The sequence below is a fragment of the Pseudochaenichthys georgianus genome, chromosome 6 (genome assembly GCF_902827115.2).
Source record: "Pseudochaenichthys georgianus chromosome 6, fPseGeo1.2, whole genome shotgun sequence".
Taxonomy (NCBI): Eukaryota; Metazoa; Chordata; class Actinopteri; order Perciformes; family Channichthyidae; genus Pseudochaenichthys; species Pseudochaenichthys georgianus.
Genome location: NC_047508.1, coordinates 28,973,402 through 28,989,297, shown reverse-complemented (window position 1 = coordinate 28,989,297; position 15,896 = coordinate 28,973,402). Strand labels below are relative to the sequence as shown.

The following is a 15,896-nucleotide window of genomic DNA, read 5'->3' as shown; positions in this document are numbered from 1 at the left end:
ACTGTGATTCATTTGTTTGATTCTCTGTCCAAGCTGATCAGTCATGTGTTTGAGATTCATTTCACCATCAGTATCGTCTTCTAGTAACATATTTAAGTGGATGTCTATTTATTTCAGCGTGTGTGTTAACAGAGTGTGTGTATTGATTGTTCAGTGAACTGGCTGGACCACAGCAGGACGTTCAGAGAGCAGGGGGTGGAGGAGAGTGAGACTCTGCTGCTCAGGCGCAAGTTCTTCTATTCAGACCAGAATGTGGACTCCAGGGACCCTGTGCAGCTGAACCTGCTCTATGTTCAGGTAAACAATCACACATACCTTCATGCTGGTGTATCAAAAAATGGACGTTTAAGAGGATGACCTACTGCTCGCCCATATTTCTGCTGTTCAGCAAAACCTGTAAAATTACCATAGGAATTACACTGCCATTTTTTGGGGGGGTGTTGCTGTTTTTTTCCAAAGTCTTTCAGAAGTCACTGCACAGTGTAATTAGGCTCAATAACTATGTTGTAGGAACAATCTGTGGATTTGCCACACAAGCAACATTTTTCACATTACTGATGCTTGATTGATCCATTTTATATAACATTTATACTCTAGCCCCTCTCTCCTTCATACATACATGTAGTTGTCAGCGCTGTTTCTATTGCCTTTTGATGAGCTAAAACCTTAAGAAATCCAGATGATTAACTGTTGCCGGAGTGTATTTGCAACACCATTTTCTTTTTTCTCTGTGTCTTGGTAAGATTAGCTCTCTTTATACATGATTGAATGAATGCACTACTTAATGGGATGGCTTTGGTTTTTGCTTTTGGTTTACAACTTTCAGAAATATAGCTCTGGTTTTGGAAAGTAACTACTAAACTATAGGTTACTTACGTAACCCCCGTACTTAGAGTAACATGAAGTGAGATGTCTCACTATGGGATGCGCCTCATCGCGGAGCAAACAGAAGCATCTCATTACCGACACTGCGCATGCGTGTGGCGATGGTGCCCCTACGGCTCCAGCCGGCACTGCGCATGCGCGTGACAGTGGTACCTTCACAGACCCGTCAATTGTCCGCCCTTTGAGAGAGGCCGTAGCTGCTCTCAGAAGGGGAACAGTTGACGGACTGTTTATTGTTTTTATTGTTTTTTTTTTCATTTTTTCGAGCTGCGCCCTTGGCTCGAAGCCTGGATGCGTCAGCGGAAAATGTTTTATGACAGAAAAATCAATAAGTGTGTGACATGTGTTTATGCAGACTTGAGGATGGAGTTGAGGCATCTCTCGAGGTGGCGGGAACACATTTAGAGCTGGGGAACCGTAGACTTCCAGCTCTGTCACAGAGGGGAGAAGGAGGGGCTGTCGCGCCGCTCGCTTCTTCTTCCTCGACTGCTGGCCGAAATTCTGGGTTGGCTGCGCCTGGGCTGCAGCCGGAACCGGAGATTTTCTAGGCCAGCTCGCCCTCGTCCCCTGCCTGTTCGGGGCAGCTTGGACGAAGGGCTGCCGCTGTGAAGGCAGCGGCTGGGCCCTTCGAGGGAGGCAGAGGTGGAGGGCCTCGTCCTCCTTCTTTTTCGACTTGCATCTCCTCTGCATGGATGCAAGAGCGGAGCCGAAAATCCCCTCGGGAACGATGGGCATGTCAAGCACATCCTCCTTTTCCCGGTCTGGGAGGTTGGTGAGGTTGAGCCATCTAGCTCTTTCCTGCACCACCATGATCCCCATTGTTTTGCCCGTGGCCTGGACGGCGCAGCGTTGGACACGGAGACAAATGTCTGTGACCGCGGCCAACTCGTCCAGAACGGCCGGTCCAGGATTACTCGACATATCCTCACAAAGCTTCGCTTGGTATGCGGTTAGCAGTGAGGAAACGTTCAGAGCCCTGGCGGACAACGCTGCGGCTCTGTAGGACCGTTCAGTCATGGTCGACTGGAAACGGTCCACCTTCGCTGGCAGCGTGGGGTTCCTGCTTGGTGACGGGCCCATCCTCGGTAGGAGGTGGGCTGCCACCAGCAGTTCCATCGGCGGTATGCGGAGCAGGCCGAGCCTCTATATACCGTCGCAGTCTAGGGAGGAGGCACCCTGGATTGGGGCCTTGTTGCTAAAGGGTCGGTCCCTCCACGAGACCCACACCTCATCCAACATCTCCGGGAAGACCGGGAGGAATTGTCTCCTTGTCCTCGTTGCTTGGGGTGAATGTTTCCCCTCGTAACGGGACCTGGCGGTCTCCTTGGCCATTTCGGGCCACGGGATGTCTAGCCTGGACGCAGCGCGCTGACACGCGGCCTGCAGGTCCATGCTCAGACAGGGCGAAGCTGGTGTGCTATCGCCCGGGAGAGCAGCCATCGCTCCCGGCTTTGCCGTTTGAGCCGATGACATGAAGATATCTTGTTATTGCTCATCCGAATCAGACAGGAGGGACTCAGAGGTGTCTTCTTCGTCCCCCATGTAGTCTAATTCCAGGACATCCTCCGCGGGCGAGACCATGGTGAGGTCTCGCCGGGAGCTCCCGCCTGGTGAGGCGTGGGGCTCTGTTCCCGCGTCTCTTGCCGCCACCGGGTCCCGGCCTGACACAGCGTGGGATCCCGGTTCCGCAGCTGCCGCTGTTAGTGAGCCCCAGACCGACACAGTGAGGGGCTCAGTCTCTGCGGCGGACGCCCCCGTGTCTTGATTGCCAAACGGCGAATCAGTGGACATGAGGGAGTCCTGTTCCAACAAGCTAGCTTGGTGTGCTAGCCGTCGGTGGAGGCTCTTTCGGGTGAAACGGGCACAATGCCCGCACGAGCCGGGGTTGTCGATAGCCTCCCGGGCGTGTTCCAGCCCGAGGCAGGACGAGCAGACCTGGTGTGAGTCTGTGCCTGCTATCTTCAACCCGCAGCCGCATGACCGAGCCTCCGAGTCCCTGACTCCTCTGGTGTGAGGGGGAGAGGCGTCCATCTGTTCGCCTCGTGGCGTGGAGAGGACCCGCTCGTAACAGGTACGTCGTTGAGAGAAAAGTGTTACCAACCCGTCCTTAATCCGGAGAAAAAGGGACGGTGTGGGTCCTTTGTTCTCAAAGAATATTGACTGGTGTGTCAATATACTTCTAATCCTTTTCTCCTCCGTGAGAGAGAAAAAGAAAAGCGTCCTTGCTACCGTGGTGACGGTAGTAAGGGGAAGCTAGCTAGCAACAGGTGTGTTGCTAGCTTGAAAAAATCAGACCTACCTTACTTTCCGGGGAAGAGAAGGGCGAGGTCGATTTCAATACTAACTGGCATTAGTATTACCGTCTTAGTAGCCGGCGAGCGAAATGGTTATATTTGGGTTCAGTCTGTGGACTGTTAAGCTTGTCCGGCTACTATAGAGATGTGCTCTGAAGCGAGAAGAGGTGTTTGAATGACGCATGCGTCGTGGCGCAAGCTACTTATAGGGGGTGATTCCCTGACGTTGACGTCAAGATCACCAGCCAATCAGGATTGGCGTAATGAGATTGATGCTTCTGTTTGCTCCGCGATGAGGCGCATCCCATAGTGAAACATCGAACGGAGTGTTATGAATGAGAACTGTCCAGTTTCTTAAAATCAGTGATCCACAGTGTAACTTCAAAGGCTCTCTGGGACAATGAGTTTGCAAGTCTGTACTGACTGACAAACAAGTGATTTCAGTGGGTTGAAGAGGTTTTATCTAAAATAATATAATAGTTGTTCCTGGGGTTCAGTAGTTTTCAGAGGCAGTGAGTCACGTACTGTTGTTTGCAGATTTGTGCAGCATGTCTGGTCCCAGAGATATAGTTTGGATTTTTGGAGTTACATCTAGCTGTGGCAGTGTGTTTTTATTGAAATAGTTTATTTTTCTATCTGTGAGTATGTGTGTTGGTTCTACAAGTTAAACCGAGGCAGCCCCGCTGGCACCGGGGGGTTCCCTGAGGGGTTTAGCTGAGTTCATACCACACAAGTCAGGGTTGACTCACTGCGCACATCATTACATGCACATTAACCCCTCCTGGAAACAGCATGGTGTGGAGTACCCAAAAACACACACATGCAGATATTGGATAGAGGGAGAGTATGGGAGGGATACTCACAGAAATGGATGCAACATATGAGTTTAAATAAATACACTAACGATAAGATTCTACCCCTCACACACAACATCTCTGCAAAAGCAGCACTTACCATCTATAGTATAGATTATACTAGATGTATACCGTGTCTGAAATGTGTCGTAGCTTTTCAAAGGCGCTCTCTTCATCCCTTAAATCCCTGCTGTGTTTCTGAACATGTTCATAAAAGGCATCTAACCACCAACCCTCCCTGCCTGCTCCCGCTGCTCTTCTCCATTCAATCTGTCTGTTCCTGTTGTTGCCTCTATTTTTTTTACCATCCGTTTCCTTCCCTTAAGGTTTCGCCTGTCTCCACTCCCTTTCCATCTCCTACACATTCTGACATAATCGCCCACATCCCCACCCTGTTACCCTGGCACACATTACAGTGTAGTTCATATCATCCTCTCAATAATTTCCTTTGACAATAACAACCCGCCCCTTTCCCCACGCCTCCTCATTGTCTCTCTTTTGTATTCACCCATCTATCTTTCCCTCGTTTTCTTTCTATGACACACTCAGATTGTTACACAGGCAGATCGCTGAGACTCTTCACATGGCAGTGGGTTTCATTTGTCTCTATGTTAAAAAGGCCAAAGGGAGCCAGAAGGGTTCTCTTCCACTCTTGTGTTGTTAGATAGCTTTTTACCCAATCCATTTTCCTCTTTAACGTCCTTCATCATTCATAATTCCTGTTATTCTCACAAACTCTGCCGGATTGAGTAATTTAATTCAGATGGCGCAGATGATGACATTATTGCTGGCATGTCTTTGACAGAGCATCCCTGCAAATCAGCGATGTCAAATGTTTATTAATGGTTTGAGGCTTCCATGATTTCAAACCCTCCTACACACACACACACACACACACACACACACACACACACACACACACACACACACACACACACACACACACACACACACACACATATACGCATAATAGAAGCTCTGCCAGTAACAGACTAATCTCCTTTACTACTCGGCCACTCCCTTTCTGTCATGTATTTGTGCTAAGACTGGGATAAACCTCGAGCAATAGCATCACCATGTGTGTCCTGCTCTTTTGCTTTAACTTTTGCTGATTTTTGTTGATTCCGAAAGTGCACTATTGTACCATGAGACTACATTTACCAGAGCAGGGACAGAGGAAGAATATGCTGTCAGAAAATTAAATATCTAGCTGCTTCCAACCATTTCATCATGTTTGTTTTCCATCAACAGTTCTGTTGTGACAGTTTGTGATAGCATTTTAAGCATTAAGCATTTTAAACCTTATGACAAATGTTTGCTTTAATGGAAAATAAAAGGACATTTCGAAATGAAATAAGCATCAAAGGTTGGATTTGAACTAAGGCCAGTTCCGGTACAGTGCTGTAGCTTACTGAGCCATCAGGATGCCCCAAAATCATCTTATCATTCAGTATTTGTCTCAGAGTAAATCTGTGTTATCTAGGTCATGGAGCTGTTCAATATTCCTTCACTCTTTGATTTATTGGTAACCGCCCTGATCAAACACAGTGTGCATTTACTCGCTGCAGTGTATCCCTATGTCAGCATTTATTTTTAAGGCTGCATTATACTGTGCACTCTGCTGGTCAGTGGACTGGTTGACCTCAGTGTTGAAGCCTCAGGCTGTATGTGTCACAGCTTCTGATGTCTAGTAGTGCTTCACTTCCACTCAGGCAGCTCTATTAAAATGTCCTAAAACCAGTGCTTGTATCAATTGCCTTATCCGCTCTGTGGAAATTGAAGGTATATCCTCACTGTCTTGTCTGTTAACAATCATGGTAGAATACTCTAATCAGTCCTTTGATCAAATACAGACATGTACAGTATCTGTTTGCTTAATTAATGTGAAAGAAACAAGCAAATTATTCGATTTTGTGTTTATACTAAACTTTATAACGGTTTGATCAGTTGCTTGGGGAGCCTGTTAGGTCAGCGGCCGACAATATTTCTTGAATGAGTAAGTCTATATTTCCAAATTAGTCAAGCACACACTGAACTCAAGCATAGAGCATAAAAACACAACATTCATATCTTGAACCCTAGAGAACACACATATGTATAGTAAAGGCCAACTGTCAATAAACACCACCACAGATATGTCAATTCAATTGGATGTATTTAACCTGATTATTTTGTCATATCACTCTGCTGACAGCCCTACCAACACAAACACAGGACCCCCTTGAAGGTTTTATTTTGCCTTTTAAATAATGTGTTATAAATCGTCAATTCCTTAACAAAAACAAGATATGACATTTATCTGAACTATTGATAACTGGTCATTTTCATAATTCTCAACAGACTAGTATCGAGGTTGCTGATAATCTGTTCCTCATTTTTGGAACAACTGACACAATCATTTATGAGAAACCCACTTTGCTTTCTGACCTGGCCACTGTTGCATTTACCACTCTGCTGGATATTGGCTCCCTCATTACATCCCCAGTAATGGAAAATGAGAGCAACAACCGATAAAATGTTTCCCTTCCATTACCGGTGTCAAACTTTCACTTTCATTTTAGGGCGTAGATTATTATATGTATTGTTTGTTTTTATGGCAAAGTGGAACTGGAGAAACCTGGATAAAGAGTTTACATCAGTATCCTAGTTTCTGTCAGTGCTCCAGCTAACACATAAGAATTTCTTGAAACCAGGAATTGTGTGACTCTATTTCCGAAACCATATTTACATATTTAAATGCATGACCAGGATACTGCAAAAATACAATGTTCTGCTGGTCTACATGTTACATGCTGTGAGATAATCAATGTCTCTAATTAAGTGAGCAAACCCAAACATAGGTTCTTAAAACCTAAATTATTCTCGCTAAATAATAGGGGCCCTTTTTAGCAATCCTCACCCACCAAGCAATACTTTCGTTAAAATTAAAATTGGTCTTCTAATACACCCCATCTTTCACAGCATGTCTCAATAATACTGCCTATTTTCAACAACATAATTACTCTGTAGCTACAGTATGTTAGTTTGACAATAAAGAACCTTGAACCCTAGTGAAGAGTGTGTGTACCACAATGAATGACATGTGAGGGGGCTAATTTTAGAGTATCTTCTCATGTTCAGTAAGAGCTTATACACTCCACTGTGAATTGCGCTTGGGAAAGGACTTGATTGTGAGCGAGGAGATTGTTGTCCTCATTACAGCAGTAAGCTTCTGCTGCTTAGTCTTTCATTGATGTAATGGGACGTAAGAATAAGTCAAGTCCACGCTATGCACTGATATGCTAATGCTTAAAAGCACTGATGGAGCCTTTCTCACCGGCAGCGAGGCCTCTCAGTTTTTGGAGCCATTAATTTTGCAGAAGTGAACTAGAAAGAGGGAGTGAGAAAAGACAGAGTGGAAGAGAGAGAGAGCGGTAGAGCTGACTGCCCCCTGGAGAAAACAACACACACTGACAGCATTTTGAAAGATGTCAACAAAGGCTTCTCCCTTTCCGTCTACCTTATCCGTGAAGATAATGTAGACAGCCTGGCTGAGAAACAATGAAACATAATTGTTGTCACAACAGCAAACAGGCACATGCTTTCTTTTATTTGGCTCGGTGGAAAGAAAATACATCCAGTCATTAGATTTCCCTACAAAATATTGAGGGCCATTCTGTAATGCAGATGGGATATTGTGAAAGACTGATGCATTCCTGTAATGTGTTTTCCTTTTTAATAACACGCAATGGGCTGCGATGACAGATTGTTGTAGCTGGTACATTTAAAAGCCAGCAGATTGGCTTGTATTGTCACAAACAAATCGTTATCTAGCTCCCCTGCGTGGATGAATCTCAGTGATGATGTCCCTGCTCTAGAAATACACTTAGTCATTCACTTAGAAGACATCCTCTCTGAAGCCACAGTGCATTCAAAGCACACAACGAAGTGCTCATTACGGAGCTCTGAAGGGTGAATTTGGGATAATGCTCATGTCTTTGTAGTTCTATCCTTTTCCTGGATGTGTGTGTTCTGCCTCTCACTTTCTCACCTCCCCCCTCCCGCTCTCTTTATGTCTCCTTCAGGCTAGGGATGATATATTGAATGGATCCCAACCCGTCTCCTTTGATAAAGCCTGTGAGTTTGCAGGCATTCAGGCTCAGATCCAGTTTGGACCCCACGTGGAGCACAAACACAAGCCCGGATTTCTGGAGTAAGTTTTGAATTCTCGAAAATATGTCTTGACTCCAACATTCATAATAAGGCTTTACAGCGTGCTGAACTTTGACATGTTCACATCACAGCTGTGCATAGACAGTGGTTATCTCCTGCTTCACTACAGGCTGTTGCTTCAGGGATTTCCTCTAGTGGAAAGCTCAGGGGTGATGTCAGCTGTTACAACTGTTTTCTGATATGTAGGCAGTAGGGCAAGAATGACCTCATAGTAGAGGTATGTTAACAGAAAAGAAAGGCCTGTACTGTAGCTCAAAAGAGTAACCATGTAAAAATGTATCTCCGTAGCCTGAAGGAGTTCCTACCTAAAGAGTACATCAAGCAGAGAGGGTCCGAGAAGAAAATATTCCAGGTATGTACATTACAAAAAGTGCTTAAAACTGTTTGCCGCCCCCTTTGAATAATAGTAATTGGTTTTCTGTTGAGGCATACATTGAAAAAATCCCAAGCTAGAAGACAATGTGACAGAAAACATGACATATGTAACACTCAGTCAATCAATGATGTGGAGGTGTAACTTCTTCTATTTGTCCAGGAACACAATACCTGTGGAGAGATGACAGAGATTGAGGCTAAAGTGAAGTATGTGAAGCTCGCCAGGTCTCTGATGACATACGGAGTGTCCTTTTTCCTGGTGAAGGTAAGAACTAAAACCATTACACTTTACACCACTAAAGAGGGGAAATGAATGACTCACATTTACCAAAAAATACCATTAAAGGATTAATACAACATGCATTTTATTCTCCTATTCTCATTACAATTGTATATGCTATGCTAACAAGTTAATTTCATGACATTTTAAAATGCTGCAACATTGCCAAAAATAAATAAGATAAATAAAGGGACAGAATCAGTCAAACCTATTTGTAATAGAAAACAAATGATAATGATGTACTGTTCAAATTCCTGGTTCAACTTTTAGATAAAAAATTGATAGATAAACTCTTGGCCTGTTTAGAAGTGTGGTAATCTGGCCCACTTGCCTCTTTGTCCAGCAAAGTGCCATATTTGGCACATATCTCAGTATTAACTAATAGTAAAATATTATCATAAGTGATACAAATGAAGGCCAAAGGTGTGAAAATGAAACCAACTAGTAATTATTAAGCAATATCAGTTACATCAGGTTAGAGAAAACATGCACATGGCGCTTCTGTGCTAATGAGTCGCAGCTGTGATTAGAGTGCTGTTCTCATGTACACTGTGCTGTGAAACAGTTATTGAAGCCTGTTGAAAACACCACAATTCCCATTATCACAACACATCAGAAGCTCGGTGTGGAGGCTTGTGCGTTCAGCAGCACACTCAGTGCTTTAATTACTTGTGACAATACAAATTCTGTTCTGGTTTGGCGGACACACAAGTGGAATTGGAGTGCAGCATGTAAATGGGATGAGGTCGCACCAGTTGGTACTCTAAGAGCTCTCAGACAGCAGCCCATTTGGTTAGGAACTTGCCGGAGAGGGGAAAAAGAGGAAGTGTACAGTTGTCTGATGGGGTCCTAATGGATGATAAATGGAATGTTTGGCCCTGGAGTTAAAGCAGGCTGCAGAGTTCAGAGTATGTTTGTGCGTGTATGGAAGAGTGTGTGTGCATCAACATGTACCAGCGCTGTCTGTGTTCAATGAGGAGATGTAGTGATGGAGATTTCAAGACTCTGCTAAATAATTCACTCCAGCTGCACTCTGCTCTCGATGCTAGCAGAAAGCACAGACCTGGCTTTGAGGAGGCACATCTGAGAGTTTATTGTTACCTTCCTTTTCTCATCTGTCAATCTTTAATCACTGCAGGTTCTAGCTGGGCTAGCCTTATATTGCTGTTCACTTCATACAAGGGAAGTAAATAAGCCTGTAGTGTGTGTGTGTGTGTGTGTGTGTGTGTGTGTGTGTGTGTGTGTGTGTGTGTGTGTGTGTGTGTGTGTGTGTGTGTGTGTGTGTGTGTGTGTGTGTGTGTGTGTGTGTGTGTGTGTGTGTGTGTGTGTGTGTGTGTGTGTGTGTGTGTGTGTGTGTGTGTGTGTGTGTGTGTGTGTGTGTGTGTGTGTGTGTGTGTGTGTGTGTGTGTGTGTACAATACAAAGCTTAATCTCCTATTGTGAATTCTGTCCCGAGCAGATTTTCAGCAACAATAATCAAGGTCAAACCATTTAAAATAATATAATTCCTCAGCTAGCCACTTAAGATTAGAAAATCAAACGTCCTGCTCTTATACAGTTTTGATTATTGTAAAACAATAGAAGTTTTTAATAGACCATTGTATCAATATATCATGAACAGTGGGATAATGTTATCTGTCCTTGTGTTTAAGAGCCCTGAACCTGGAAGCTGATCTACTTATCGGCCTTTGTGCGCTAAAAAAGTAATGATATACAATAGCTGTGAGAATGCATGTATTTTTAACTCACCATCTCTACAAACCTCTAATTTCTGTGTCGTCCTCAGAACCCCTGGAGGGGTTCCAAGTGTGGGTTGTGTCTCTAAAGCGAGCTGTAATAGATTTTCAGTGGGCAGAGAGAGAGGACACAGAGCTGTTGGAAGCACCATGCTGGTGTGCTGACAGTGACTAAACCCTGTGGAGACCCTACTCAATAAAGCAGCCGTTAAACAAGGCCGTACTCTCCTGGGTCATTCCACAGCTGCCCTCCTCCTCCATTCGGAGCCTTAAGCCATGAACGCAGCATGTGTAATACAGCAGCAACCAGCAGCAACTGTTTTACATCCGCGCCTTGAATGAATCATCTGTGTAGGTGTTGTAAATGTTGTCTGATATTTTTCTCTATCTGACAGGAAAAGATGAAGGGTAAAAATAAGCTTGTCCCGCGGCTGCTGGGGATAACCAAAGAGTCAGTGATGCGAGTGGATGAGAAGACGAAGGATATGGTGCAGGATTGGCCTCTGACAACGGTCAAGAGATGGGCTGCCTCCCCCAAAAGCTTCACGCTGGTACGGTGTGACTCTCTACATCAAGTCTTCTAAATTAGTCAGAGTATTCACTTCTAATGCGCATATTCAAATTCTGTCCACATTGTTAATTACATGGCTCTGCATCACATTAACTATTCCCTCAGTTTTCATTTCCCAATACACCAGCCTCCTCAAAATTGTTGAAACCTCATACTCCAATATTGAACATTTCCAGCATGCAGAATTTAAAGTGGACCAATCATGCAAAATGCACTTTTGTACGTCTATTATACATGAATATGTGTCCCCGGTGTGTCAGGGAACTCACCAAGTAAAATCAGAAAACACAACCCTCTCTCTTTTCCTCCATACCCAAATCTCTAAAAACGGGGCTGCAACAGATCTGATACAGACTGATCCAGATTTGAAAATGTGTCAGTAACGAGCAGCTCGGCCTATATGGGCAACTCTCCACCTATCAGGAGGAGACAGCCACGGCCATTGCCATTCGAAAGCGCTGGAGACGCTGTAGTACATATGCCAGGCCTGTAGGTGGCGCTGTAGTCTGCCACAAAAGCAGCGAAGAAGACTTCTCACAGATTCAGCCCTTGCAAAAACAGGGCTAAAAAAGAGCAAATAGAGCGAAATGAGGCATGGCTAAAATGCATGATCTGTTTGGTATTTTGAAAAAAAAACTTCGCAGACAGAATATATTATTCAAATATAGCATGATAGGTCCACTTTAACAATAGATGCCCTGGAAAGAATGTGCAGAAATTAAAGGAGCACTGCATTTAAAGGTGAATAGATTATGCAAAATAAAAATATATATACTCTTAGCCAACATTTATTTTACCTAATAATATTCACCCTTGCATTTCAGTAGAAGGCTTTGAAGTGAGCAGTCTTGAAATTCACTCAATTTAATCTTAAATCAGCTCTTTAGAGAGATGAGATGGGCCCTAGATGCTTATTAGTTATTAAAAATGTTTTTGCGATGCCAGATATATGTTAGAATACTGTCCTGAATCTTTGCTGTTCTCAACCAATACCACAGGATTTCGGAGAGTACCAGGAGAGTTACTACTCTGTGCAGACTACAGAGGGAGAGCAGATATCCCAACTTATTGCTGGATACATTGACATCATTCTTAAAAAGGCAAGTAACTAGAAATTGAATGTAGAAAACGTACACTACATATACTTCTCTATACATTCAGCCATCTTTGTTAACTGTGATGTCTGTTTTTCTGCTTTCTACAGAAACAAAGTAAGGATCGTTTTGGCATAGAGGGCGATGAGGAAGCAACCATGCTGGAGGAATCAGTGTCCCCTAAGAAGTGCGTAGTGCTTATATTATACTGTAACAAAATATTGACCATTCAGATTCAGCAAACACATTCTTGGTATTCTTCCTTAATCGAAACCTCACTGTTTAATTATGCATGTAATTAAATTGCCGGCAGCCCAGCAAACTAACCCCAAGAGGGATACTGTTAGAATTAAATACAAAAACAGCACTTTGAATTTCAAAAAAACATTAACACTGTTCCGATAATCCAGAATACAATTTTCTAAATTACTCCCTTGCATTATTTTAGTTTGTTCTAACCAAAACACAAACCCTGCCTCAGGGCGAGGACACACAATTATCATCTAATTACACAATAGAAAGCTGCATCACTCAGATGTTAAGATATCATGCAGGTTGAGATATCACCTCATTGAAAGATGTTTTATTCAATAATATTCATCTCCCAGTTGCATGTCGTCTCTGCTGATTTCTCCCATGAAGCTTAGTAACTGATGAAGATGAAGGTACTGCTGATGGATCAGGGCTCTATCACACAGAGCTTGGAAATGTGTTGTCGTTGAAAATCCACACGGCTCTTAGTGAAACCACTATCTGGCAGAATGGGGCATCATATTCCTGCTGCTTATGGGCCAATTGACTCATCTTGTGGTTCTCAGCACAAATACATAATTGCTGCCTCTCAAAACAAGCCATAATTAACCAATGGAGTCAGTAGCATCTGTTGAGCTGGGCAGCAAAACAGATTCTTTTTTTTCTTGTACCATATTTTTTATGACAATGCCTACTCACTGTGAGAACAGTTGTTAGTGTAATAATTGTTTTAATTATAATATTGTAATTTCCATGATTCAAATTAGTAATGGTTGCGCTGTCATATGGGACTACTATCTGCATACAAAGATGCACTCACTAGTAAAACAAAGGAATACAGTCAACACTAGAACACCTTGACACCTACTGTATATTGAATGTGTTTAATTATGAAGATCAACATGCATGCACCTATCTCTTTTTTTCTATATCAGGTCCACGATTTTGCAGCAGCAGTTTAATCGGGTGGGTCGTGTGGAGCATGGCTCAATAGCACTTCCAGGTATAATTAGGTCTGGGTCTATTGGCGGCCCTGACACCTTCAACATGGGAACCATGCCCTCTGCCCAGCAGCAAATCACCACAGGACAGATGCACAGAGGACACATGCCCCCGCTGGTGAGTGAGAGCACTTACACCTTCATGCAAACATGGTGTCCGAGATAAATGTCATAGTTCCTCTTTATCACCAGATTTGGAAATGAAATGGTAGCACCCAAACCTTTGATTCCGATCTGTGTCATTTGAAAAATGCGTGTAAACAAAAAAAATGGAATAAGAAAATTATGCAACAATGCTCAATCGAGAACGTTTTATATTATAATAACAGCATACTGTGTCAAGGTACATTATGAAACATCATGCAAATATTATTGCTGTCAACAATGAAGCACAATGAACAATACAAAGAGGCTGTGAGAGAGAAATACAAGGACATTTTCTTATATTCACACTAAACGCCCATCTGTCTCTGTTTATAGACATGAGATTGAAAGACACAATACATATTATGTTTTTAAATTGCTTTTCTCATGTTCATGCTCTGTCTCTATTGTTTGTTGTTGTCAGAGTCTGGCCCAACAGGCCCTGATGGGGACCATAAACAGCAGTATGCAGGCTGTGCAGCAGGCTCAGACTGACCTGGGATATGTAGATAATCTGCCTCCACTGGGCCATGACTTAGTAAGTCTTCTCACTTATTAGGAAATATTTTAGAATAGCATGGATAGACGCACTATTAGTCCACATCATTTACGGCAATTCCTTGAGTTTCAATATTCTGACACTCATGAATGTTTGCTTTCTGATATTGTAGCCTCTGGTTTAGCAAAGACAGATTGGATAGAATTAAGCATTTCCATCACATTAAAGTCCATCATATTTCTCAAATATAATTATAACACAGAACTGGCTGTAAATACAGAGTCTGTATTTAATGCTTGAGTGTTTCCAAAGCTGTAGGTGTTGTGCAGCACTAGTCCTTTAATCCTGTACGAGAAAGCTTATGTGAACTGAATATCACCCACTGTGATGAAAGCCAATCGCTCTGCTTTTCCTCCTCCACCAAAAGGCGTCCAGGGTTTGGGTTCAGAACAAAGTGGATGAATCCAAACATGAAATCCACTCTCAGGTTGATGCCATCACCGCTGGAACAGCATCTGTGGTCAATCTCACAGCAGGTGAGTGCCCAGGAGAATATTAAACAGCTTCAGCATTCATATATCTCTACACCAGAATGGTGGCTTATGAAGTCTGCACTGGGCAAAGGAAATAGCTTTTTTATTGAAATATTGTCTTATTTTTACATTACTGCAACCCCACGGTGTGAATCAATAAAACGGATTTTGAGTTAAGCCCCCACTGATGATGAGCTTTTAAACAAAAGTGGTTTTCGATTATTTTCTCCTAATAGAAATGTCTACTGATAAATAAATGTGGAACTTTGTATCCTTAAGCTCATCTAACTTGTAATGTCTCTCTCTCTGCTCCTCTTGTTGCTTGGCACAATGCCTGTCAAGTTCCTGCTGGCTTTTTTGTGGGTTTTAATCTGACCTCACCATCTGTTTGGCTGCACTGGTTCCCTGCACTAGCTAATACAACGTTTGTCTTCTTCATGGCCACTTACTTCATCAACATGGATCTCAAATAGGCTCTGATTATGACATTGACACTGTGTGTCTTTTACAGGTGAGCCCACAGAAACCGACTACACAGCAGTGGGCTGCGCCATCTCCACCATCTCGTCCAACCTCACTGAAATGTCCAAGGGTGTCAAGCTGCTTGCGGCATTAATGGATGATGAGGTGGGCAGTGGACATAAGCTCATGGGCGCTGCTAGGATGCTGGCAGGAGCTGTGTCAGATCTGCTCAGATCTGTTGAGCCTGCAGCAGCTGAGGTGAGACGCCCACTGATTATTGTACTAACTTGGACTCCATCCTCCATTGAAATCATAGTAGCCTCAAACAGTGTTTGACTGCATGTTGATTGTTTATCAGGGTCCCAGTGAAGATGAAGGTATTCTGGGATGATTTTTGATCCAGAAGTCTGTTTCAGATAAATCATGTAGGCCTGTGTGAGGACAGGCCAGGCTGAAGGAATAAGTGTGATGATGTCATTCTCCCACAGCCCAGACAGACAGTGCTGACTGCAGCAGGAAGCATCGGACAGGCCAGCGGAGACCTGCTCCGTCACATGGGGGAGGGCGAGACCGACGAGAAGTTCCAGGTTGGACACCACCCACTCACTGTTCCTATGACACTGCCGGCCAAACAGGAAAACACAAAGTCTCAGGCCCCCTTTAAAAATGTCAATACATACTGAAGTTATCACCTCAGACTCTACT

General features: G+C 43.6%; 1 protein-coding gene across 5 annotated transcripts in view; it reads left to right on the top strand.

Moving 5' to 3' along the window:
- Positions 1 to 15,896, top strand: part of tln2b (talin 2b) — a 91,899-nt gene that overhangs the window by 33,519 nt on the left and 42,484 nt on the right. For all 5 annotated transcript variants that reach the window (XM_034085356.2, XM_071203513.1, XM_071203510.1 and 2 more), the window contains exons 6-17: positions 155 to 297; positions 8,098 to 8,225; positions 8,534 to 8,597; positions 8,781 to 8,885; positions 11,031 to 11,186; positions 12,205 to 12,306; positions 12,411 to 12,487; positions 13,488 to 13,671; positions 14,122 to 14,235; positions 14,624 to 14,732; positions 15,241 to 15,449; positions 15,680 to 15,778. In XM_034085356.2, the coding sequence (XP_033941247.1) occupies positions 155 to 297; positions 8,098 to 8,225; positions 8,534 to 8,597; positions 8,781 to 8,885; positions 11,031 to 11,186; positions 12,205 to 12,306; positions 12,411 to 12,487; positions 13,488 to 13,671; positions 14,122 to 14,235; positions 14,624 to 14,732; positions 15,241 to 15,449; positions 15,680 to 15,778 (1,490 nt within the window). The remainder of the gene's footprint in view (positions 1 to 154; positions 298 to 8,097; positions 8,226 to 8,533; positions 8,598 to 8,780; positions 8,886 to 11,030; positions 11,187 to 12,204; positions 12,307 to 12,410; positions 12,488 to 13,487; positions 13,672 to 14,121; positions 14,236 to 14,623; positions 14,733 to 15,240; positions 15,450 to 15,679; positions 15,779 to 15,896) is intronic.